General features: G+C 46.5%; 1 protein-coding gene across 1 annotated transcript in view; it reads right to left on the minus strand.

Moving 5' to 3' along the window:
- Nucleotides 1–265: 265 nt before the first annotated feature.
- Nucleotides 266–25,608, minus strand: part of GFOD1 (Gfo/Idh/MocA-like oxidoreductase domain containing 1) — a 128,615-nt gene continuing 103,272 nt past the window's right edge. The window contains exon 2 of the mRNA XM_031012206.3: nt 266–8,087. Within this exon, the coding sequence (XP_030868066.1) occupies nt 7,168–8,087 (920 nt within the window). The 3' untranslated portion in view covers nt 266–7,167. The remainder of the gene's footprint in view (nt 8,088–25,608) is intronic.

A 25,608-nucleotide genomic window follows, 5' to 3' on the forward strand; every position in this document is an offset into this window, starting at 1 on the left:
AATGAGGGTTTGAACCAGATGGCTTTGAAGTGCCTCCAGTTCTCACATGCGTTGGTTTTCAATCAAAATTGTAGGTCTGTTGATTTCCATTGTTCAGCTTCATGGATGCTGACTCATGAACAGCCTCCCCCAGCACACGCACAAACACCACAGGCACCCACACCCGTCTACCTTGGATGCACCCATTCATGCTTCAGATCCCACAAACTGATCAGGCGCCTATATTGAGAGCAGCAGGGTGTAAAAAACAGGCAAAGAGCTGGAATTGTATTTTCTTTTAAATCTTTATTTATCCTTTTCATTCCTTTATCCCACCAATGCAAATTGCGGAGAACAGCTGGAAGCCACGTCGGAGCGGCACAGGCCAGCTGGCTGAGTGATGCTGACCGCTGGCTCCGAGCATCGAGCATCGCAGAGGTCACAACCGGCATCAGCTCTGGAGCTCCTAGCGGCAGACACAGGGCTGCTGGAGGCCCGCAGGGAGGGCCGCCTCCCAGCTTCCACAGTAGTTTGGCCTTAAAAACACTAAGAACAGTTGCATTCATTGTCTTTTTTTTTCTTCTTTTTTTCCTTTAATAATAAAAAAGAAAACCAAAACCTCCTATAATTTATAAGCTATGTTTGACTATCTACATTATATAGAAAATATAGACTCTGTTTACTTTATAACACACATCTTTTTCCCTTGATAAATAACTCTTTAAAATATCTAGTATACATGCCTTGACTTCTTATATATATAAGTTTGGTTTTATACATATACATACATATATACTCATGTTTGTAAAACACAATAAATATATACTCGACAATGACAGCCAAACAAATGCCGTTTTGGTTAAAAAACACAACAACAACAATGAAAAGCAGATGAAGTACTATAAAAGCACCAGGCAACAGACAGAAAGCCACATTTGCTAGAAACTTCTCCCTCCCCTGGGCAAGGCACAGGGCAGAATACTAAATACGTCCAGGTGCCTGAAAGAGAAGGAAGGCGGCAAAGGAGTGGGTCAGATCACAAGCTTTTGTTTTGTTTCTTAGCCTGGGATTAGACTAAGAATCACAAGTAAGTCATTGCGTTTATAAGGAAAAACCAAGGGGCTCATTCAACAGCTTAGCCCTTGTGGTGGCTGCAGGGGACAGTAGAGACCTGGAAGGGGAAGGAGAGAGACAGTGACCTGGTGACAACTCCATGACTATTGTCTAGCCCCTGCCTACATCTGCCCAGGCAAGCTTGTGATTGCCACACTAAGCATCAAGCCATTGCATATAATATGTTCTTTTCATGACTCTATTCACTGCTGGTGTAAACAGAAAAGAGTATTCAGTAGTGCAACACTTTGGGAGGCTGAATGAGAGCCACAGTTTCGGTGGCCCCCTCAAGGGCTCCAGCAAATGGGGACTGTGACATGGGGGAGAAAAAGGCCAGTGGGCCATTGCCTTCCCTCCTGAGACAGTACCGGCTTCACCTCCAGATGCCAATGGGAACACTGAGCCCATCACCTTTTAAAGAAGCGCAGGAGGTCTTGACTCCTCCTGTGAGAAGTCCCAGAAGCCCCAGTCAGTCTGGGTGGGGCGGTCCCCTGAAACTCAGAGCACACTCCAGCTGCTGGCTCCTGTGCCTGGCGGGGAGAAGGTGGAGAGGCGGGCATGCCTGCCGCTGAGAAAGACATAATCATGCTCCAGCTGCACACCCCTTTTCTTCCACGGCCCTCCTCTTTCTCCCCAAAAGGAAACTAAAATGTGGGGTTCTGATCATTGATTTTTAAACAAGCTCCCCAATGTCATGGCCTCTGCTCTGTAAACTCCAAGGCTCTGATGGCCAAAAACGTAGGCGGTGGTGGAGCAGTAGGCGGTGGTCAAGGCTAGATTTGTATTAATATCTAGGAGTGGGGTGGGGATGCGGGTGGAGGGTGAGCCAAGTAGACCAAGCCTCAGGAAATCCCAGAGGTGAAGATTTGATGCACATCCCCCATCCTTGCCAAATAAAATACAAGTTAGAGGTCATTGTTCACATTACAGTCACAATGGGACATTTTAAACAGCTCGTTTTCTGAGTACATTCAAGACATAATTGAGTTTATTTTAAAAAATGGATTTCCCGGCTGGGCACGGTGGATCACGCCTGTCATCCCAGCACTTTGGGAGGTTGAGGCAGGCGGATCACAAGGTCAGGAGTTCAAGACCAGCCTGACCAATATGGGGAAACCTTGTCTCTACTAAAAATACAAAAATTAGCCAGGCATGGTGGCGTGTGTCTGTAATCCCAGCTACTCAGGAGGCTGAGGCAGGAGAATCGCTTGAACCCGGGAGGCGGTGTTGCAGTGAGCTGAGATCACGCCATTGCACTCCAGCCTGGGTGACAGAGTGAGACTCTGTCTCAAAAAAAAAAAAAAAGGATTTCCAGATTTCCCTGCAACTGCTAGCGAATTGAGGTCCAGTGCAGGTCTAATTCCAACTTCTCTGCCACTAGCCACAGGACTTCAGACAAGTCACTTCATCTCTCTGAGCCTCCTTTCCCTAGAGCTCTGGAGGTGCTATGTGAGGCAGCATGAGACTTAAGAGGCAGAAAACCTGACTTTTTGTCCTGGCTCTACCGCTAAAGATGTGGGTGGCCTTGACCATCACTCTCTGTTATGTAAAACAAAGGGACGGCTATTGGACCGTGAAGCCCCTTCAGATGCAGCTGAATTTACCTTCTGCCCAGAAAATCATTAACAAAGCTGATTCTGCCCCCAGTACCCACCAGAATGCAAGAGATCAGATCAGAAACCCAACTTATGATCACAGGTCAAATTCAATAGCTGTGGCTATGAGACAAGATGAAGAGAGTAAGGGTGTAAAGAAAGGTGCAGTGCACAGCTAAAATTTGAGTGACAAACAAACGAACTTTAAAGCCCCACTCCCTGAGAAAGGACACTTTCCTACATTATATTCAGACCCCCAAGAGCAAATTCCAAGGCCATCTATAATAGTCAGCCAACAAGATTTTGAAAATCCCCAGCCCTGAGGCTTGCTGCATCACCTACAATCAAAACGAACATAGGAAGTCAATTTTAAAAAAGGCTGAGTGATATTTCCATTTTGGAATGGGAAGAAACACTGGCTACTTCTATGTGCAGCTCTACAGCCTCCTGGCAGAACATCAGATGTTGCATCCTGCTGAACAGGAGGGTGCTGACAGCAGGCTGAGTGGAGCTGCAGGCCAGTCCATGCTTGTCACAGTCCTTCCTGGGTGTGAGAGCAGACCCCTGTAGACGTTGATAAGGAGCGGTTTCCTGCCTGGCAAGAGCAGGAGGTGCCCACATCTCTTCCTGGGAGGCAGTGTGGTCTGGAGGAGAAGATTATGGATTTGAATGACCTCATTTCTGCCTAACAGTTGTGTGACTTTGAACAAGTTCCTCTTCCTCTTACTGCCTCCATTTTCTCATGTGTATAAAAGAAATAGCAATACCCAACACTATAGGGTTGTTTTTATGGATTGTATGAGATAACATACTTAAAATACTCTGCACACAGTGGACAAGTCTTGGAGTTGGCCAGTCTTGGAGTTGACCAAGACTACCCTAGAGTCCAGATATACTTGGCACAGTGGTATTTGCTGCCATGTAGGCTAAGGGGGGTCTGGGGTGCCCTACAATGCAATTGTCTGTTGAGAGGAGAAGTCTTGGAGGAGCTGACAGTGATCACAGATTCAAACTTTTCAAACAGGCCCAGGGCACTCCCAAACATTTTTTAAATACCAGGTAAGAACCCTGACCCACACCCTCCCTCATAACTTGGAATCTAGGCCATTCGCACATTGATGGGAACGAAACAGGCATGCAGGAACTAAATGGGAAGACTCTTAAAGCACTGCCTCCTTGCATCAAGGCCCTTGAAACACATTAAACAAAGCAGAAAGGAGCCAAAAGATTGCTGGGTTTTAGTCCTAGGTCAAAGTCAGCTGTGGGTACCCAGACCCCTAAGGGCATGATGAACGGTGCTGGGCTGAAACAAAGTCCTTCTGCAGAACACTGTTGAAGGCTAGAGATTTCAGCTTCATATAGCTACCCCAAATCAAGTCTTTGCATGTGGTGGGATAAGGGCAAATGGAGCACTAAAGGAGTATCTCAAACCCATTTGCTACATTTTATATTTAAAGAAAATGAACTATCCAGTTCCTTTCTTTCTCTTGTTCCTTCACCTACCTACTACATGCATTTCAGTAGATAAAATTTGAGTACACTCACTAAAATATTTTTTCATGCCTCTTTTAAAGAATATATGTTCTTTCTAATACCCCAGCTTCAAATGAGATTTTTTGTTTTAGACATTAAATATGTATTACAGAGCTTAGAGGCCTTTGTGGGGACCTCTCTCCAAAACCCCAAGTTTTGGGAAAAGATTTCGCGAGTATTATGGTTTAGTACAGAAACATACAATTGAAACCCCAGGAATATCCCTATTTAGGTTATGAATGACTTAGAAAAATGAAACCCATTGAATCATTTTGTTTACTTTCCCTTCATCCTTAATCAGAGCCCTTCAGGCTAGCTAGAAAATAATAATAATAATAATTCCAATGTTTCCCCAAAAACTACTTTCCCAGGGAGCAATTTAGAAGAACCAGAACCAGCTGGGTGTGGTGGCTCACGCCTGCAACCCCAGCACTTTGCGAGGCCAAGGCAGGTGGATCACGAGGTCAGGAGATCGAGACCATGCTGGCTAATACAGTGAAACCCCGTCTCCACTAAAAATACAAAAAATTAGCCGGCTGTGGTGGCAGCCACCCATAGTCCCTGCTACTCGGGAGGCTGAGACAGGAGAATCACTTGAACCTGGGAGGCAGAGGTTGCAGTGAGCTGAGATCACACCACTGCACTCCAGTCTGGGTGACAGAGCGAGACTCCATTTCAAAAAAAAAAAAAAAAAAAAAAAGAAGAAGAACGTGAACCAAAGCAGCCATGACATGGGCCTCTGTTCAAACTATTATTGGGAGACTTCCATTCCAGCAAATCTCTGGTTTGGAACTGATAGCTGCAAGAGCTGGAATGCTGACCATGAAGTCTGTCAGCAACAGGTCAGGGACCACAACAAACCACGCATGGAATTTCAGCTTACCCACCCTGCAGTGCTGTAGCAAAGCCTCAGGAAGCAGGGTGACTCTTTCCAGGAAGGCAGTACTTACTTCTCTGTTCTAGAAAATGCTCAGCATTCCCCTTGTGTTTGGACACACCACACTTGCACCTATGAGTAGCCTGGGCTTCAAAGAATATTGACCCTAGGGAGGACAATGAAGGATGCAACTGACTGGGCTGTTCATTCTCAGATTTTGCCTACACAGGCTGGAGGTGGACTCCAGTCCTCTTAGATTCCCTTCTAGTGCTAATGGCAGCTATCTGAAAAGAACTCTAAACCTCAGTTGCATGTAAAGACACCTGTTGGACTTCAGTGAGCCTGTGAACAAAAGCTACGTAGACTTATGAGGAATGGCTTCCGTGTCCACACTTGACAAATGTCTTATGTGGGGTGAAGAATTAAACAAAGATAACAAAGGATAATTCCCTGTTCTCTGAATGCACTTGATTGGCTCTTTCTTTCAAGACCAGATCTGAATTTTTAAAGAATGGTTTCAGCGACATTTGTCGGTAGCAACCATTCAAAAATCTGTGTGTGTGTGTGTGTGCACGTGTGTGCATGTGTGTGTTTGTCTGTTCCCTTTTGGCACTGCCTGCTCCCAGCCTGCAGTTCAGCATCTCTAACAAAACTCTGTAAGCAGAGTGTGCAAGGACAAGACAGACAGCAGACCAATTAGAAGAACATGTTTTTTCCAACATTAGCCTTTTCAAGCCTAAGTATGGCCCCTTAGGGGGTTCTAAACCCCCATTTTAGAAACACTAGAAATAATGTTCCTTGTTGTCCTTTTGTTTTGTTTTGTTTAGTACCTACCCCCATATTCTCAGGTGTCAGAATCCTGAAAGCAAATGCTGGAGCTAAGGAAAATCCTTTTTTTTTTTTTTTTTTTTTTAAGGAAAGAGGATTCTGATTGGGAACTGAAGGCTTCCTTTTTAAATCCACAAAGCTGGATGAATCTCCTAAAAGCTCTTGCCCAGCTTGGTAGGAGAGATGCGTGATAGAGCCCCAAACACCTCCTGGCTAGGCTCACTTTACCCTCTATTTAGGAATTCACACTGCAACACTGAGGCACACAGCTCTCCGCAGTCTTTGGGGGCAGCATATGAGCTTATGGTCAAACCCACACTTTGTGCTATCTTCTTGGCCCTGTCTGGAGAGCCACGTGGCAGGGCTACCTTAACACCGCAGTAATCCCTCTGATACTCAATTCCACCTTTACTGGAAATAGTGTTGTAAGGTGACTCCTTGCAGTTTTTTAATTGTTGACAAGTTCAAAGGGATATTTTATTCTCTGCTGCCCCTGCTTTGGTGCAGCCTGTGCTCTTTTCTTGTGGCTCCTGGGAGTCCTGCTTTTTGCTTGCTATTTCTGACCTCTCTTTCTCCACCAGGTGAAGGGCAATGAACCAAGTACAAAGACACACCCTCAGTGCTTCCTATGAGGAAGCCCAATCAATAAAAAGGTGGCCACTTTGCTACTAAGTACTTTTGCCGTTAGATACCTTACATCCAATAAAAAGTGGCTTCCTGGAATTTGAACTTTCTCACCAGCCCATCCCACCCCCAACCCCAGCCTAACACGCTTCTGTGGACTGTGAAAATGGGCCTTCTCCTGCCAGCAGTGAGTATCCCGGGCACTGAGCTTGCCATCTGATACTAGTGCCTTGACCTTGCAGAACCACTTGGCTTGCAGAAGGCCAAGGTGTGTGGGATGGATGAGGTAGGGAGGGAAGCAACCCCTCCTTGCTTGTCACAGTAAAGGGCAGCAGAGGCAGCTAAACCAAACCACTCTCGTGCAAATACCCAGCAGGGATCATCCCAGGAATGGCAGGCTCTCCTGAATGCTTCCAGGCTAGGAGCTCAGCCCACCAACAGTCTGGTTTGGGGTCGGTCACCGGGATTGGAGTTTACCTTCCTAGATGCCATTTATTCACACTGTCCCTCCACCTCCCTGATCCCCACATTCCCCATGGTCACCCTCTCCCCTCGGCCCTTCCCTCTCTGTGGACATCCCCTGCAGAAGGCTCAAGTCCCCGAGGTTCTCAGTCTGTGCTAACAGTAGAGGGACATCCTGCTGCGGCGCATGGCCTCGCTGATCAGGTAGGCGGGGCTCAGCTCCGGCTCCTCGGTCATGATGGCAATGTTCTGCCACTCGCCCGTCTGGCTGGACCTCTTGATGGTGTCCACCACGCACAAGGCATACAGGCAGTCGTCGAAGGTGGCGGCCATGGTGAGGGGCCGCCCGTCCCACGTGCGCCGGTCGTCCTGGTCCTGGAAGGCCTGGCGCACCGCCTGCATCATCTTGATGGTGCCGCGCAGGTAGGGCGAGGGGATGTCGCTGAAGGCCTTCTCCGGAAGCAGGGAGTTGCTCACCGGCGTGGCGTCCTGCACCAGCAGCTCCTGCTCCGGGGCGCTGTTGCGCTGCCCGTACAGGTCGGTGCCCACGGCCAGCAGGCGCCCGGCTGAGCCCACCACAGTGACATCCTGCTTGAACTCGCCGGGCACGTTGAAGTTGAGGGTGACGGTGCAGCACACCCCGCCCTCCAGCACCATCTGGAAGGTGCAGAAGTCATCGCTGGTGATCTGTCGGATGCCCTTGATGTGGTCAGTCTGCTTCACGAAGGTCTTGAGCAGCCCGTGGACCTTGACGGCCTTCTGGCCAGTGAGGAAGGTGAGCAGGTCGATGATGTAGGTGCCCACGGAGTGCAGGCCGCCGCCGCCCATCAGGTCGTCGCAGCTCCAGTTGTACTTCTTGCCCAGCAGGCTGCCGCCGTGCACCTGCACCTCACACACCAGCGGCTCGCCCACGTAGCCCTCCTCGATCAGCTGCTTCATGCGCACGAAAGCCGGCAGGAAGCGCAGCACGTTGCCCATGATGCTCATGAGCTTGGGGTAGTAGTGGGCGGCCGAGGTCATGCGGAAAGCGTCCAGCGGCGTGGCCGTGCGGTCGCAGATGACGTTCTTGCCGATGCCTGCGGGTGGGAGGAAGACAGCGGTCAGCGGGGCAGGACCATATGTCCGAGCGCGCATACCTGGGTCAGATCTTAAAATATTTCACATTAATAGAAAAAGAAGGTCAGATGTGGTGGCTCACGCCTGTTGTCCCAGCACTTTGGGAGGCCAAGGCCAGAGGAGGCCTTGAGCCCAGGAGTTGGAGGCCAGCCTGGGTAACATAGAGAGATCCTGTCTCAATAATAATAATAATAATAATAATAATAATAATAATAATGAGCCGGGCGTGGTGGTGCATGCCTGTGGTCCCAGCTACTCAGGAGGCCGAAGTGGGAGGATCACTTGAGCCCAGGAGGTTGAGGCTGCAGTGAGCTATGTTCTGGCCACTGCACTCCAGCCTGGGGACAGCAAGACTCTGTCTCAAAAAATAAAAAATAATGAAAATAAACAAGATATTCTATATATTTCAATATTACTTTAGATATTTATGTTGCATTACTTAATTTGTTGTTTTTTGTTTTGTTTGTTTTTGAGACAGAATCTCACTGTTCCCCAGGCTGCATTGCAGTGGTGCGATCATAGCTAACTGCAGCCTCAAATCTCTGGGCTCAAGCAATCCTCCTGCCTCAGCCTCCTGAGTAGCTAAGACAGTAGGTGCCACCACACCCAGCTAAACTTTTTTTTTTTTGAGACGGATTCTCACCCTATCACCCAGGCTGGAGTGCAATGGCACCATCTCGGCTCACTGGAACCTCCACCTCCTGGGTTCAAATGATTCTCCTGCCTCAGCCTCCCGAGTAGTTGAGATTACAGGTGCCCACCACCATGCCCAGCTAATTTTTGTATTTTTAGTAGAGATGGGGTTTCACCATGTTTGCCAGGCTAGTCTGGAACTCCTGACCTCATGATCCGCCCACCTCAGCCTCCCAAAGTTCTGGGATTACAGGCGTGAGCCACCGCGCCCAGCCATTTTTTTTTTTTTTTTAAAGAGATGGGGTCTCCAATTTTTTTTTAAGAGACAGGGGTCTCCTTATATTGTTCAGGCTGGTCTTGAATTGCTGGTCTTAAGTGGTCCCCTACCCTCTAAGTCCCCAAAGTGCTGGGATTACAGGTGTCCTGGTCCCAAAAGGCCACGACTTACTTAATTTTAATGTTAAATGTCTGGTATTGATTTAAATAGTAAGGTTTATTTTAAGATATTTAAGTAACCTATATTTTAGAAATGTTTAACAATATTTGCTAAGGTAGTATAAAATGCTTCATTTTATATTTTATTTATATAAATCTATAACACTTTAAACAGAAATAGATTTTGCTTTTATGTTATTTAAATACAAAATATTAGATAGTACTATTAAAGTATACAATATAATCTTTTTACATATAAAATATATTGTTACAGTTATATATAAAATGTTTTATATGTTGTATTTTATATTTAAAATATCATTTTTAGTAAAAGTGTATTATTATTAAAAATCATACAGTGAAAGGAGAAGAGTGCCTGTATTTGGACAGAATAAGAATACATAAACTTAAATCCTAGCCAAGGTAAGTCTAATTAAGTCTGAAGAACTTCTTAATGATACCCTTTGAAGGTCTAAGCTTTTGGCTGACGTCTTCACCTCTCCACCCCCCACAATTCCCCAGGATTGTATTTTGAGCATTATCATGCTTGTTTACTTTGCATTCCGGATTAGGGCTGGCAGTGGTCGCAGATGTGTTCGTTTAAAGTTTTTCTTTTCCTATAAAGAGCGGATATCACCTAAATCTGAGGAGTTGGCAGGGCCTGCTTCTTCCCGACCCCCATCTGCTTCAGGGTGGGGTATGTTGCTTTTGGCCAGTGGAGGTCAGGCCAAATAAGATTTAGTCTTATGTGATGACTGTAATGTGTGTATAAATTACACCGAGACCAAAATTCCTCTTTGAGCCCTTTAGGAGACTAAGTGGTTTTGGGTCTGGGGAAAACAAAGGATCAAAGGAAAGGAGAGTGGCAGGGAATGAGAAAGGGATTTATTTCATGGAAGCCAAGAGTCAGGGAAGGAGAAAAACAACTCAGCTGGACCTGGAGAAACAGCCAACTGGAGGGCAAGAAAAAAAAAAAAAAGAATGACACAGATTTGTTAGCAAGTCAGATAAAACAGACGCTAGGCAAAAAGACTTGGGAGTCAAAGCACCTGTCCCGGGGCAGGTCTCTGTGGTCTAGGCATGCTCACCCATAGACCCTCTAATGGAGACCTGGGCACTCCAGCCGCAGATGTGGGAGAGACCCCAAGAGAAATGGGGTGATGAGACACACGCCACCCTATCCCACTTGTCCTGACTACAGACACTCAATTGACAAAACCCACAAACGCTTACAACGTGCTGAGCTAAGATGGGGTTTTGTAGAAGTCGTGAGATTGCAGATGTCTGTCCAGGGCCACAGCCTGGCACATGGCTTTCTCATTTTCCCAATGGAAGAGCTAGCCAAATCCTAGAACTGGTCGGTACAGATTGGAGAAAGGAAATACAAACCATGGCTGTCAGTTTCCACGTGCACATCTAGTTCTGGCCCTGAGTGAAAAGCCTGGAGCCTACAGAATGACCACACTTCCTTGCCTTTTTTTCTATGTTGGCAGAGCTGGGCTGGTGCCCCTGATGGCCATGAAATAGCAGTGAGAAGCTCTTTTAGTGCTTAGCAACCAGAAGAAGACTGAGGCTCCGGCAGAGAGATGAGATAACATTGGTTTGTATCGCCAAAAGTGCCACACACCTGTGTAACATTATGTTCTGACAATATGATCCTGTAGGCATAAGGCTCATCTAACACCAGCTCATGCTACCAGGAACAGATTTATATGTAAATGCAGTGGTAGGTCACTGCAGGGACAGGTGATAAATACTGCCAAAATCTGCCTCACACCCATTGGGTGTAGGCTGTGGCCTCTACTACACCCTATTTCAAGGTCCCCAAAAGCAGGATCCTGACTGCCATCTCCTTAGTATACGCTATTGGTCATATTAATGGCACTTAAGAAAAGTTTTTTATTTTTTTCTATTATAAAAACTATAAAATAAAATAATAAAAGAAGAATAATTAGAGAAAAATGATCCACACCCCTTCCCTACACAACCAAAATAATGATTGCATGGAATTCTTTGCAGCTCCATAGATAAAGAGATTTTGATGAAAGCTCCAGAAGATGTAAAATGAACATGACATGATATACAAAAATGCAACTCCATCCTGAGACTCACATGTGGATTCCCCAGGGATCTGAGACACACACATCCCTTCAGGCTATTTATTAGGTTGGTGCAAATGTAATTGTGGTTTTACCACTAAAAGTAATTGTGGTGCCCTCTTTTTAATGGTAAAACTGCAATTACTTTTGCACCAACCTAATATATATGATATGGCTCCACATTATACAGTAAGGTCCTCGAGGATAAGGGCTGGGTCTTTCAACACTTAAGTCTCCATTAATACCCACAGCACCCTGTGGTGCATCCAGTGTGCAGCAGGAACCCAGCAAACCTTGTTGCCTGCCCCACCTTTGTGCCCACAGTCTTTTGCAACATTCACGCTTTACAGATGGGTCTCAGCAACATCTTAACACACGATATCTTCAAAAGTCAAACGAGACTTCTAGGAATTTATCATAAAGAACTAATCCAATATGCAAGCATGGCTTCTTGCCCAAAGATAGTTTTGACTGCATTATTTATTATAGCAAAAAACTGGGAACAGAGGTTGGATGCAGTGGCTTCACGCCCATAATTCTGGAGTTTTGGGGAGATCACTTGAGGCCAGGAGTTTGAGACCAGTCTGGGCAACATAGCAAGATCCCATTTCTTAAAAAAAGCCAGGCGTGGTGATGCATGCCTGTAGTCCCAGCTACTTAGGAGGCTGAGGTGGGAGCATCACTTAAGCCCAGGAGTTTAAGGCTGCAGTGAGCTATGACTGTGTCACTGCACTCCAGCCTAGGTGACAGTGAGACCCTGTCTCAAAACAAAAAACAAAACAACTATGAACAACGCAAATACCCAACAGAAAAAGGGTTAAGTCAACTGTCATGCAGCCATATAATAGAATATTGTGCAACCATAGAAAATGATGCTTATGAAGACTTTTCAATGGCAAGGAAGATGATTATGATGTAATGTTAAATGAAAAGGGCTCTATTCATAGACATATATGATCTCAACCCTCTCTAAAATGACAAAAGAAAAAGAAAAACCCTAGGAGGTTTACTCTGATTAGTAGGAGTGGTTGGATTAGTAGGATTATGATTGATTTTATTTTCTTCACTACATTTTTCCATATTTTCTAAATTTGTAATTTTATGGTCAGAAAAAAAAAGCTAATTAAAAAAATCCACAAAGAGACAGGAAGACCTTTGAAGGACAGCACTCACAATAATGGAAAAAGGGTCCTCCAAAGTCTAGGGGAGCTGGCAGGCCCCAGCTCTCATGGGCCCATCCCAGTTCCTGAGCCCCAGAGAGCTGGTAGAAGGCTCTGCTGACCCTGAATCTTGAAAGCTTCAGAGGCCCGGGCTCTGTTGCCAGGTCTTCTTGCTCCATTTGCTCAAGACCTCTTTATGATTCTTACTGAAAGCTGTGGACTCTCTCTCCAAAACATGCAACTCAGACAGATGCACAAAACTCTGCCACAACCTGAAGCCCATGAACGGATCCCCTCTGGTTCTGAGGCCCAGGCATCATCATACATTCACAATAACTTCTTAAAGGCTTTGGGACATATTGTTAAAAATAAGATAATCCTTCCAGTTCCAAAAGGAACCCAAAACGCAGAGCCAGCAGACCCTTCACGAATTGCTAAGCAAAGTTTGTTTTCTCTGCATTCTGGACAGTCTTCCCTTACCCTACCTCTCTCGGGGGGCTTCTGAAAAGCCCACTCTGAGATCCTCAAGATCCTCAGGTTTTTTCTTTTTCCAGCTTTTCCCCACCCAAATCTTCGCTATCAAAAGGTTCTTGCTAAAGGAGCACAATTCTAAGTATAGACTTCTAGTCAGACACTGTGTGTGTGTATGTGTGTTTATGTGTGTGTGTGTGTGTGTGTATGTGTGTAGGTGGATTAGTGTGGCACAGAGCATTCCCCTCATCCCTAAAACCACATGCAACGTAAAGGGAACTTGCATTGTCTGAGTGTGTGGTTGACATACGCCACAATCCTGGGTGTGTCAGATGCCATTCACTGTATGCTGGGATTTCTCCCGAAGAAAGCACACAGGTACCTGTTCTGCAAACTGCCTGTCTGTCAGCCTGGGCTTTGGACTCGGCTCTCCAGCAAATGCCACAGGTATTTGATCTTCTCATGACAATCATCTGTCTTAGCATAGGAGAAAGCACCAAAATGGCTCTTTAGAGAAAAGCACTCTCTCTCCATTTAATGTAGGAAATAAGTAGAGGCAGTCTTGCACTCTTCTCTAAGCACGTGGCTATGACATTTCTTGACTTGAGGGTAAGTAGATTCTACCGGGAAGACAGAAAATGAGGGGTTCAGGCAGAGGCAGAGGCCCTTTTTTTTATAAGCCCTTTAGAGCCATGGCTAATTTCCTAATGGAGAAACCTACAAAGGCTTTCCCCCTTTTGCCATGAGAAAAGAATACTGCCCTAGGTCACTCTGCACAGCCTAAGGAGGCCATCTGCACTTTCTTACTCCTAGGTGAACAACTTCCCCGAAAAGACAAGGGATCCACTTGTCCCATGCTGTGTCCACACACCTCTGGGAGCACCAGGCCAACACACGTTCTTCAGGTCTCAGGTTTACATCCTCTTGTGGCAAAATGTAGTGCCCTCTTTCTGAGGCAAAAAGATCAAAAACTTTGGGACTTCAAACAATTTCAGAGATAAAAATCATCCTGCAGAGAATTAGGCAAAGGGACTTGGAACATATGGACTCTATTTCACTCCAGATTAACAGGCAGTGAAAAATGAAAACAAGAAGTGCCTGAGAAAGTATGTTTTGTGTTTTGCCAAGCCCCAAACATTTCCCAAGTGGTGGGAGAGGTCTGGCAAAGTCCCCTGGTGCTCTCAATGGTGGTAGAGGAACGGGAGGGGCTTTCTGTGCACATGCAGGTATGATGCATGAGGGTCACTCTGCTGCATCCATCCAGGACTGTGAACCATCATGCCACGGCTCCATGCTCAGCTCGCCCCGCTGAGGGCTCTGTCCCTGCATCCAGAAATGGCTGTCTTGGAGGGTTGCCGCATTTGTCAATGTGATGCAGTGTGACCATGGGTGAGTGGCAGAAAGCACACGGGGACTGGCCTGGGTCTTCTGGGGAGGCCTTCACAACTCACTCACAAAGACCAGGCAGCCCTTTGTGTGAGAACAAAGAGCTAAAGCTGGGTCTTTTGAAGGCTGTGGGGCTTGAACCAACTTAAAATTTTAAGACAATATCCTCTCAGCAGCAAATAAAGCAAAGCTATCTGTCTTTAAAATGGTGGAGCTGAGAGATACCTTCCAACCTATGTTGCCGTGCTGCAATTAGGAGCAAAATGAGATCCGTGGGAAACTTCTGACGGGTTAGAGTGCTATGTGCAAGGCAGTGTGCCTGCTCTTCATCAGAAGCTTTTAAGTTAAATAATTTCAGAAGGAGCTTTACTGCCCTCCTGAGATCCCTCATGGGGAAATGGAAAATCAGCTCCCTCCGAAGCCTGCTGAATGTGTTCTCTGTAACCGAGCCAAAATATTCATGGCCCTCCTGAGAAATCTGTGCTATAGGGAAGAGTTTCCAGCCCAAAGACCCTAAAGCCCTTCAGGCAGCTGCTCCCCTTATATCCTCCAAGCTCAGGGTCTCCAAGTTGTGGCTGAGTCTCTGCTCCTATCTCAGGACAGATCAGAGCTTTGGTGGGGCTGACACTGGATCCAAATGGTACCCCTGGGAATCTGGGCAAGGAGCTTCCCATTCACACCTCTAGGGAAAGATGGAGCTCTGTTGTCCCACAGAGCAGGTACCCGTTGCTGCCCTTCATCAGGGAAGTTATCCCTGGGTACCTGAAGGATGGCTGACACCTGGCCACCCAGGGACCAGGGCTGTTCCCTAACATAATCAGCCTGGAACCTCAAGCATCCCTCCCCGTGAGCACACTTCCAATCACACACTCCCTGATCTAATCATCGTGGAAATCTCGGAGGCAATGCTACTTTCCACGAGTTCCTCCCCATCATTCCACTTGTGTTGACAGCCCCTTATCTTCTCGAAGCCAAAATGGATGCTAGTTCTGCAGGCTGGCTTGCAGCTGTCCCAGCAGATTGGCAGAGCCCCCAAAAGAAGTCCCATCAGATATGGCTTCCTATTGTTACCTCGTATTTGCAGAAGGTAGAGATGGCTTGCTTTGCATTTCAAGTAGGGAACTCATTATCTTCATTTATACTCTGTTCCTTCAACATTTCTGTGCTAGGCACTGGGACCAAAAAATGAGTAAGAAAGATGAGTAAGAGCTCACAGTCTAGTAGATGAGACCAATCAGGAAAGGCGTGATTATGGAATGCAGATCTCAGAAAGTGATAAACAATGAAACCATGAAGGAAGGGCTGCCCAACCGATTTGGGCATGGAAGAAAGTTTTGCTGGAGAGGGAACGTTTGAGCTGGGTTCTGAAGCATGCATAGGAGCTTGCCTATTCATCATTCAGAAGTTTGGGTCAGGCATAAAAAATGGTCTAAAATAAGATTAATGGTGTTTAATGTGGCATCTGGGAAACTGCTAATATTGGACTGTTTATAAAAACTGTTGTGTGTATATCCTGATGTGCAATTTTCTGAGAGAGGTTCATTAGATTCTTAAAATAATCTGTGATTCAAGAAAGATTAAGCAGAATTGGAGTTTAGAGTAAAGAAAAAGAAAAAAGGCAGGTCAAAGACAAATCTCTGGTTTCAACAGAACTAAGCATATGAACAGAGCTATTTATAATCCCTCCATCCCTGCACCCTGAGACATGGGACGTTTAGTCACTTTCACTCTCTCACTCACTTACTGCAACACTCCATTTAGCCCAGCTCTTTTTCCCCTTTTATTTTTCTTCCTGCTAATCTCCTTCCTGCTCCCCCAACACACACACACACACACACACACACACACACACAGAGTACGCTTTTTTTTTGGAACTTAGAAACTGCAAAAGAAGTAGAAGTATCATCAGGGTTCACTTGTCTAAATCCCACTCTTCCCTCTGTCTCTTCCTCCATATACATTAAAAGAGGCCATCTGGAGAGACTAAATCCCCGATTTTCAATCCCCATGAAAGTTCTTAACATCAATACAACTTCCCAACTCAAAAGACTAGTCTGATCTGCTCATAGCACAAATGGTACAATTTCAAATAGCAACAACAGTCATTTATTGAGTGCTTACTTTGTGCCAGAGGAGACTGAGTATTTTGCATGCATTTTCATGTTTTAGTCTACACAACCAGGTACTTGTCCTGTTCCCATCTTACAGATGTGGAGACTGAGCCTCTGAGGGGTAAGCAACTTGCCTCTGATTCCACAACTCGATAGTAGTAGAGTCAAATCTGGAATTTGAACCCAGATTGTCTAGCTACGAAGCCAGCCTAGTCTTTTTAAAAATATGTTTTGTGTGTGTGTGTGTGTGTGTGTGTGTGTGTGTTGAGACAGAGTCTCACTCTATCGCCTAGGCTGGAGTGCAGTGGTACAATCTCAACTCACTGCAACCTCCGCCTCCCAGGTTCAAGCCAATCTCCTGCTCAGTCTCCTTAGTAGCTGGGGTTACAGGCATGCACCTGTAATGCACCTGGCTAATTTTTGTAATTTTAGTAGAGAGAGAGTTTCTCCATGTTGGCCAGGCTGGTCTTGAACTCCTGACCTCAAGTGATCCGCCCGTCTCGGCCTCCCAAAGTGCTGGGATTACAGGTGTGAACCACCATGCCCAGCCAAAAATTAGTTTTTTTAATTGACATATAATAATTATACGTATTGCTGGGGTATATAGTGATGTTTCAATACATATAATGTATAGTGATCAGATCAAGGTAATTAGCATATTCATCATCTCAAATCTTTTTTTTTTTTTTTTTTGAGATCGAGTTTCACTCTTGTCTTTTGTTGCTCAGGCTGGAGTACAACAGTGCAATCTCAGCTCACTGCAACCTCTGCCTCCCGGGCTCAAGCAATTCTCCTGCCTCAGCCTCCCAAGTAGCTGGGATTATAGGCATGTGCCACCAAGCCCGGCTAATTTTGTATTTTTTAGTAGAGACAGAATTTCTCCATGTTGGTCAAGCTGGTCTCAAACTCCCAACCTCAGGTGATCTGCCCACCTTGACCTCCCAAAGTGCTGGGATTACAGGCATGAACCACTGCACCCATGCCAAAAAAATCAAATCTTTGTGATTTCTTTGTGTTGGGAACATTCAGTACTCTCCTTATAGCTATTTGAAAATATACAATAAATTGTTGCGAATTACAGTCACCCTACAGTGCTATAGAATGCTAGGACTTATTCCTCCCATCAAGTCGTACTTTGGGTCTGATCTGAACTTTTGCACTCTTGCTGCCTTCTGATCACCCTTCTCTTAAGGCTGGCTAGGTTATTCTTTGCACCCATGTCACCCAGAGATACACGCTCCTATTCTTACTGGCTACACGTACCTGTGCACATATATGCAATGTCTGCAGCACACAGCACAAAAGGAGGGCTCTGAAGACAATCATGCGACTGACTGCAGTGAGCTTCAGAAACCAGGGCGGTGGGGATGGGAGGCCCGATGTTCTGCTGGGTGACATCTGAACTCTCAGGGCAATTTGATTAAGTTTCCATCCTAATTTCACACTTGAAACAGAAATGGGTCAGAGTGACTCATATTCAGCTCCTGTGTTAAAGCTCCTGGGGCTATCAGTGGGCTCGGAAAGAGGGTTACAGCCAATGAAAGGAAGTCAGGATGGCTGATGTTGATGGGACTTGGTGTTGAACTGAATTAATTGCTCAAGTGCTTTCTACATTCAACCCGCCCATAAGGCCAAGCCCCTATCCCACCAACCCCTTTGTGGACCTTCCCCCATGACTCAGGCCTGTTGCCTGGGCCCTCTTATTGCCCAGGAACCCCCATCGGCACGGGGATTTTCTCAGATTGCTTTGTGTGCATTTGGTCATCTAATGACGGAAACTATCACATGTGTAATGAGCATTTACTCCTGAAACACTTTCGAATTTCTGTTACCTTATTGGTAAATCCCATACATCTCCATCTCTACAGCTTATTTTTGAGGCTACAGTTGAGAATGCAGATATGATATTGGGGAGTCACTATCCAGCTCCTTCCAGAAGGGGCATTCCCCAGGAAAGAAAAGAAAAGCTTGCTACTTCCAGCCCAAGGGAGACTGAGGGTAGAGGTCTAGAAACAACAGGTAGGTATGTAGAACCAAGAGACCTTCCAAGCTAGTGGCCAGCTTCCCATGCAGGGAGGCCTGGGGCAGCCCTCCCCTTCATGTCAGTGGCACATACAGACCAGAGTGTGAGGAGGCAGGGAGGTGGGACGGGGGCAAGAGGTCCCATGGGAGAACAGAAGTTTGGAGTTGGATACAGTGGTGACAGTGGTCAGGGACTTGCGGACAGAGGAAAATGGCCAGGACTGTGAACTCCAGCAGTTGAGTCCTGCTATATTGGTCCAAAATAGCCAAATGACAACCACTGTACCTCGGTGGTCACTATTCTAGAGAGTGGCCTAGAACAGCCATTCTTGAGCCTATACCACCATTCCACGCTTGGACAAGCCAGGATTCAGAGTGCACCCCCTGGATCCAAGGGACAGAGCCAGAGTCTCATAAGCCACACTACCCCCATAGAAAGAGCCAATTTCTGGAGTGGAAGAGGAAAAAGCAGAATGCCAAACATTGGGTCACCAGAGTCATGTAGAAGAGGCTGAGATACAAGAAAACACAAATGATTGGGTTGGGTGAGATTGCTGGGTTGAACTACAATTCCATTTCCTACCCACCCACCTAACAGCATGGAGGCCTAGAATGGCGGTCAGCCTGGCTGTTGAGAAATAAAGAATCTATGCTTTCTCTTCCCAAGTATGGCGTGAAACCTCATCACACATCCAAAAGGCTGGGAACCTCCTATCATCTCCCAAAGCCCTCACTTAGTCCCCAACAAAACCTCAGAATCTCCTTGTTGATTGCAAGTCAATACTTCAAGAGAAACACTATCCTCACTGTGTGTACAGTGGGAAGGCAAGATACTTTAAACTAGGCAACATCTCAGAATAAATGTAGGAAATTCTCTATTCAAGGTGGGTTGTGCTTTAGTGAAGGGATCACAAGCGTATTTACCCAGCAGATACTTTTTTTTTTTTTTTAAAGCCAAGATATTTCACACAGTCCTAAGTTTTGGTCTCAAAAAATGCAAAAATCCAGGAACATTGGGTTTCTTCTGCAGAGCCTCCTGCATGACAACACTCAGTTGTAGCTATCTAGTGGCTTCCACAGTTAGATGGCATGTACATCTGCAGTATACCACAGTCCTCTCCAGTCCCTAGTGCATTGCTGTCCTGTATTAGTTTTGTATTGCTGCTATAACAAACCGGCACAAACTGAGCAGCTTAAAACAACACCCATTTACTGTTTTTCAGTTCTCTAGAACAGAAGTTCAGGTGGGCTCAGCTGGATCCCTGATTAGGGTTTCACACAATCATTCTGGAGAAGAATCTGCTTTGAAGCTCATTCAGGCTGTTGGTTGAACTTGGTTCCTTGTGGCTGTAGGACTGAGGTCCCCATCTCCTTGCTGGCTGTCAGCTTCTACAGCGCCCACTTTCCTGCTGTGTGCCCTGCCATCTTCAAGCCAGCAACAGCATGTGGAAGTTGGAGCCTTCTCATGCTTGGAAGCCCTTGGACCTCCTCTTTTGCCACCAGTGAGAGAGAATTTGCCACCTTTCCAGAGCTCCTGTGATTAGATTAGGCCCACCCAGATGATCCCCTTTTTGCCGTAGAACTAATCACAGAAGTAACACCAAGTGGCAAAGGTCCTCTTAGAATTCTACTTCCCACAGTTTCTCCAGCCCTGTCCACTCATTGCGTCACCTGCCTGCAAGCTCTAGAAACCCCCACAGAGGAAGAGTCTTAAGTATTCTCAGACATATGTCTACATTCCTTCCAAACCTCTCTTTGTTTCTGAGATCCTTCAGTAGTTTTTACTCCATCAAAAAGAAAGACTCACTGAGGTGCTCTAGGGTTTTTAAGATCTATTTTCAGTCCCTTGTTATCAATGAGATTGTGTCCCCACCTCTGGGCTCCCTGTAGGCAGTAGCAACAGAAACGGGTGCAGAGCAGGGCCAGAGCCTCAGTCTTGGGGCAGAAAAGGGCACAAGGAAGAGAAGAGGAGCTAAAATTGTATGTATCCACTTGGCATCAGGGGCTTCCCTTTGGCTCACTTAAGCACCACTCCAGCACCATCACCCCCATTTGTAGAAAATGGGGAACTAAGGCTTAGAGATTATGATTGCCCAAGGTCAGAGATATGTGCAGATCCAGGGTGCAAATTCAGTTCTGTGGTCCCAAAGCCCCGTGTTTTCCATTTTTCACATGAGTGGAATGGGGGATAGGATGAAACGACTGAGCCTCAGAACTACCAGATGGGTTAATAAAGGAAGCGCCAAACCCTCAGGCTCCGCCCCCAGCAGGCCCCAGCATTGTATTGAGAAAATTTGGGAAATCAGTGAAAGGAGGGCAGAGTCTAGAGCTTGAAGATGAAAGAACAGGAAAGCAAGAAGGGCTGGAGGCTTGACATGGGAGAACACAGTGGCTCTTCTCTTTGAAGGCGAATAGCTGGTTGCTCCATATCCATGGCAGTGAACCTGCCGGAACAACTGAAAGATTATTATCGAGAAAGAGAGAGGACGGGGAAACCAGCCATTATAGTGCTGGGGTTCCTACGGGATTCCCACAGCTGAATAAAGGAAGTCCTCCCAGGGCCCCAGCCTTCCGCAAGTGGGCACCTCTCATCTCAGCCAAAGGAACCAGGCAGTGATGGGCATGCCACATACTCCACTTCCATGAACCTAGGTGCCAGCAGGAAAGCCACTGCGGGACCACATTAACCCCACCTCCTGCAGCCTAGGAACGCATGTCCTTGGAGGGATAAAAACACCTAGAGTGGCCAAAGCCTGCCCAAGAAAGGAAAGCAGCCCAGTGCTCCATGCTTCCTCCCCAAGAAACAAGAGATCCTCCTGCTTCAGCCAGAAGCAGAGGGAAACAATCAGCTTATGAGAACCCCATCTGCTGCTGGTGTGGCCTAACAGAGGCAATAAACCCCTCCTGCAGCCAGGAGGCAAACCAGCTCCAGGGCTCCACCCACAGCAGGTGGTAAACATAATTAACGTGCTACTTCCCAGAGCACTTTCACCTGCATCAGCTCCAGTGGCAGATGCAGTCTGTGCCAAGGCCCAGGGAGTGGTGGGAAGATGGTAATCGTAAAAACTGACAAGTAACCTACAGTGCAATAATTGAGTGTTTGTGTGTTTGGGGGAGGAAAGGTAGTAGAGATGTGTGATTTTGGGGAGCTGCCCAGCCCCTGAATCTCCTTGCTGCGACTGGGAAATTTCCCACCTGAGAGTCTTGGTGGGCGGTACAGCCTCCCCCCACAGAAGGCACGCCAGCTGTTTGCTTTCCCAGAAGCCTTTGCAGCAAAGCCATGGGCACACACCCCGGTTTGGCCAACCAGGGACACCACTCTGGCCTGGTACATGAGAATGGAGGAAGGTGGAGATCTGTGCTGGCAGTGGGGGTAGCAGCATCTAGTTTCTAGGGCTGTGATGCCCGTGATGCAATGACGGCTTCTATCACCCAGCGCCAGCACCACTGCAAGCAACCGAGTCTGTCTACACCAGATGGGTTCTCTGGTGTGATCTGGACTGTGGTTCCAGCTGCCAAGCCTTTCTTTGTTCCTTGTGTTTTTCAAGCCGACTTCCCCAGCCTCTCATACCTTTCTGTGAGGAACTAAGGTCCTTTCAAATAATTCCCTTCTGCTAAAATCAGCCAGGTAGTTTCTGTTGTTGGCAATTTAAATGCCTCTTGAGTACAACAGGTTTCCAAGCTTTCTGGACCCCTTTCTGGAAAGATTGATTTGGACATGGAGGAAGCTCTGAGTGCCTATTAGTAAAGCAGCCCAAGATCTAGTGTGATTTGTCAGACAGGGAAGTGAAATGAGGGTCAGGGGACGTGGACTGAAATTCTCACCTGGCATTTGCAAGCCATGTGGCCCAAAGAAGCTTAGTTCACTTGCCTGTAAAACTGGAATAATAACGCCTTCTTCAAAAGGCTGCTTTGAGGATGAAAGGACAGATGGGCACTGTCCTGACCCATGAAAAGTGCTCATACATGTCTGCTCAAGTCAATAACGGACCCAAATAAAAACTACACAGGTCAGCTCTTAGAGCTGCAAGAATTCAAAACAAGTTGGTGGCAGGGAGGTAAGTGCGTGGCAGCACAGGGAATGGGAAAGATACAGACTCAAAAGCTACGTGGGTTCTAGATCTGGCTTTGCCACTCATTCCATTCCGTCTGTGAAACAGAGCTGATATCTGGTCCTGCCAGCTTTGTTAAGACTGCTGACAGTATGAAATGAATAGTATATGGGAAAGTTTGTGGAAGGAATAGGCCTACTGCAAGAAGAAAGTTATTACTGAGATGTAGTTACAAATAACACCAAAGAATACACTTACTGTAGGGCTCTCTTCCAGGCATCCCTGGGCAGGTGCTCTTATGAATGAAAACAAAATGCAAAACTGCAGCCCCCAGATCTGCCCACGTGAATATCATGATGGGGTGCTGGCAGGAGCAGCTTAGCGAATGTCAAGTTCAGTTTATGACATATACACACCCCTGGCGGAGACTTGTGTTGGCACTGCTAGCTGGCTGAGGTGGCCACAGGGAGTCAAGGCTGGAAAAATGGAGGGTAGAGGTTGCCTGAGCACTTAGCTGCACACATTATTAACTGCTCCCAGGAAATAAGGAAGGCTTAGCTAGCTATGCAAGGCTGTAGATTAAAACTCCTCTTTCCAAATCACAAAACCTCACTTTTGGTTGCAAGCTGATATTTTCATAGGTCTATGCTACCATCCTCACTAGGCTGAGGATCACTGGGAAATTCATCTTATCAACAGAGCTCAGAAACCTCAGAAATGGGCAAGGCGAGACACAGAAGTGGGGAGTGTAAGGGAAGGTTTACAAAGCATCTGACCCCAGATTGCCAAGGCTTCCTCCTGCAGCCCAGAAGCCAGCAGATTTCTTCCCTCCTACAACCTCTTATCTCCAAGGGACAGTGCTTAATGTTTCACCTAGGGACCCAATGACAACCACTGAGCTGAATGAGATGGGGGTTTCAGCAAGCCCAGCTATCCAAGGCTGAAAGGCTGAAATACTGCTCACTCCTGCGGGTGGAGAGCAGTCATGCTGCCCCTGGTGCTGGCTGGGCAGAGTCCTGGTGCTTTGTTTTCTTTTGCAACAATATGCAAAAATAATGCAGACTGTTTTTGAAGACAGAAACCCAGTTGGCAAGAACTCCCAGAAAACTGGGTGCACCTGAATCTGTGCTGGCCCCAGCAACACTCATTCAAAATCTGAAAAGCTGGAAGCCCACAGCCTGCTTGGTGATGTCAGGTGGCAGCAGCCCCATTTTACAGACAAGGAAATGGGCTAGGAGTTAAGTTTTCATATTTTCTCTTCCACCTAATACTGTGAGGCCCTAGAAGAGGCCAGGATACAGGTAATAAAGGCTCCAGCCCCTGAGAAAAGGGTCCCAGCAGAGCTGAAAAGGTTCCCTTCTACATCCTGGGGATGCTTCCATATGGAAAGGACTCACTGATTCCCAGGAAAGGGTTCTGCATGGACACAGTGCTGGAACAAGTCTGGCCTGGGGCTCCTGGACAATCAGCCACTCATCACATTTGCACAGGACTTGGGTGGAGCATGTGGGAGATGTCTAGATGTCTCAGACACAGCAATGCCCTAAAGGTGTGTCAGATGCAGAGAACAAGGACAGAGGCCCAAGTGTGGCTTTCTTTGTGCTCCAGTGGGAAGGGGTGTGGACAGGTGGTTTATCCCCTCCCCTTCTCCTCCCCCAAGCCCTCAGCCACCCTCCTCTCATGAACACCTCCTCCTGAGACAGGTCGCCATGCTCAATCACACTGAAGTCTAAAAGTGCCCCCTGGAGTAAGAGAAATAAAACACACACACACACACACACACACACACACACACACACACACACATACAACTTGCTGACTGAAGCAGTAACTACCACCAAGTACCTGCGAAGTGCTTTGTAGGAATCATCTCACTGAATCCTCCCAAAACCTGAAGAGGTTATTGTCCTTCCCATTTCACACACAAAGCCAAACCCTCAAGAGTCAAGGCCCAAGTTCACATCCTAGTAAGTGGTTGAGCCAGGATCCAAACCCCCATAATCTGGCTCTGTGTATCTGTGCTTATCTTGATTATAATATATTACAATATTGAATGCAATCTGGCAGCCAGTCAAACATGATGGTGAAGAAATCATGTTGTGATATGGTCTGGCTGTGTCCCCACCCAAATCTCATCTTGAACTGTAGCTCCCATAATTCCCAGGTATCATGGGAGGGACCCAGTGGGAGGTAATTGAATCATGGGGGGGGGTGGGGGGGTTCTTTTCCATGCTGTTCTCATGATAATGCATAAATCTCATGAGATCTGATGGTTTTATAAAGAGAAGTTCCCCTGCACTCACTCTCTTGCCTGCCACCATGTAAGATGTGACTTTGCTTCTCCTTCACCTTCCACCGTGATTGTGAGGCCTCCCCAGACATGTGATACTGTAAGTCAATAAACCTCTTTCCTTTATAAATTACTCAGTCTCAGGTATGTTATTAGCAGTGTGAGAACAGACTAATACAAGTTGGAATTGTGGATTTTCATGTAACCATTCAACCCCACAGACTTTTAAAAAAATTTTTTATTTTAAGTTCCAGGGTACATGTGCAGAATGTGCAGGTTTGTTACATAGGTAAATGTGTGTCATGGTGGTTTGCTGAGCCTATCAACTCATCGCCTAGGTATTAAGCCCAGCATGCATTAGCCATTTTTCCTAATGCTCTCCCTCCCCCAACCCTACTCCCCAACAGGCCCCAGTGTGTGTTGTTCCCCTTCCTGTGTCCATGTGTTCTCATTGTTCAGCTCCCACTTATAAGTGAAAACATGCAGTGTTTGGTTTCCTGTTCCTGTGTTAGTTTGCTGAGGATAATGGCTTCCAGCTCCATCCATGTCCCTGCAAAGGACATGATCTCATTCCTTTTTATGGCTACATAGTATTCGATGGTGTATATGTACCACATTTTCTTTATCTAGTTTATCACTGATGGGTATTTGGGTTGATTCCACGTCTTTGCTATTGTGAACAGTGCTGCAATGAACATATGCATGCATGTATCTTTGTAATAGAATGATTTATATTCCTTTGTAATCCCACAAACATTTATTAAGAGCCTACTGCAGAAAAGATGGGGGGTCACCCAGGTTGCCGTCAAATCTTGTATTTTC

This window comes from Gorilla gorilla, chromosome 5, assembly GCF_029281585.2.
Source record: "Gorilla gorilla gorilla isolate KB3781 chromosome 5, NHGRI_mGorGor1-v2.1_pri, whole genome shotgun sequence".
Taxonomy (NCBI): domain Eukaryota; kingdom Metazoa; phylum Chordata; class Mammalia; order Primates; family Hominidae; genus Gorilla; species Gorilla gorilla.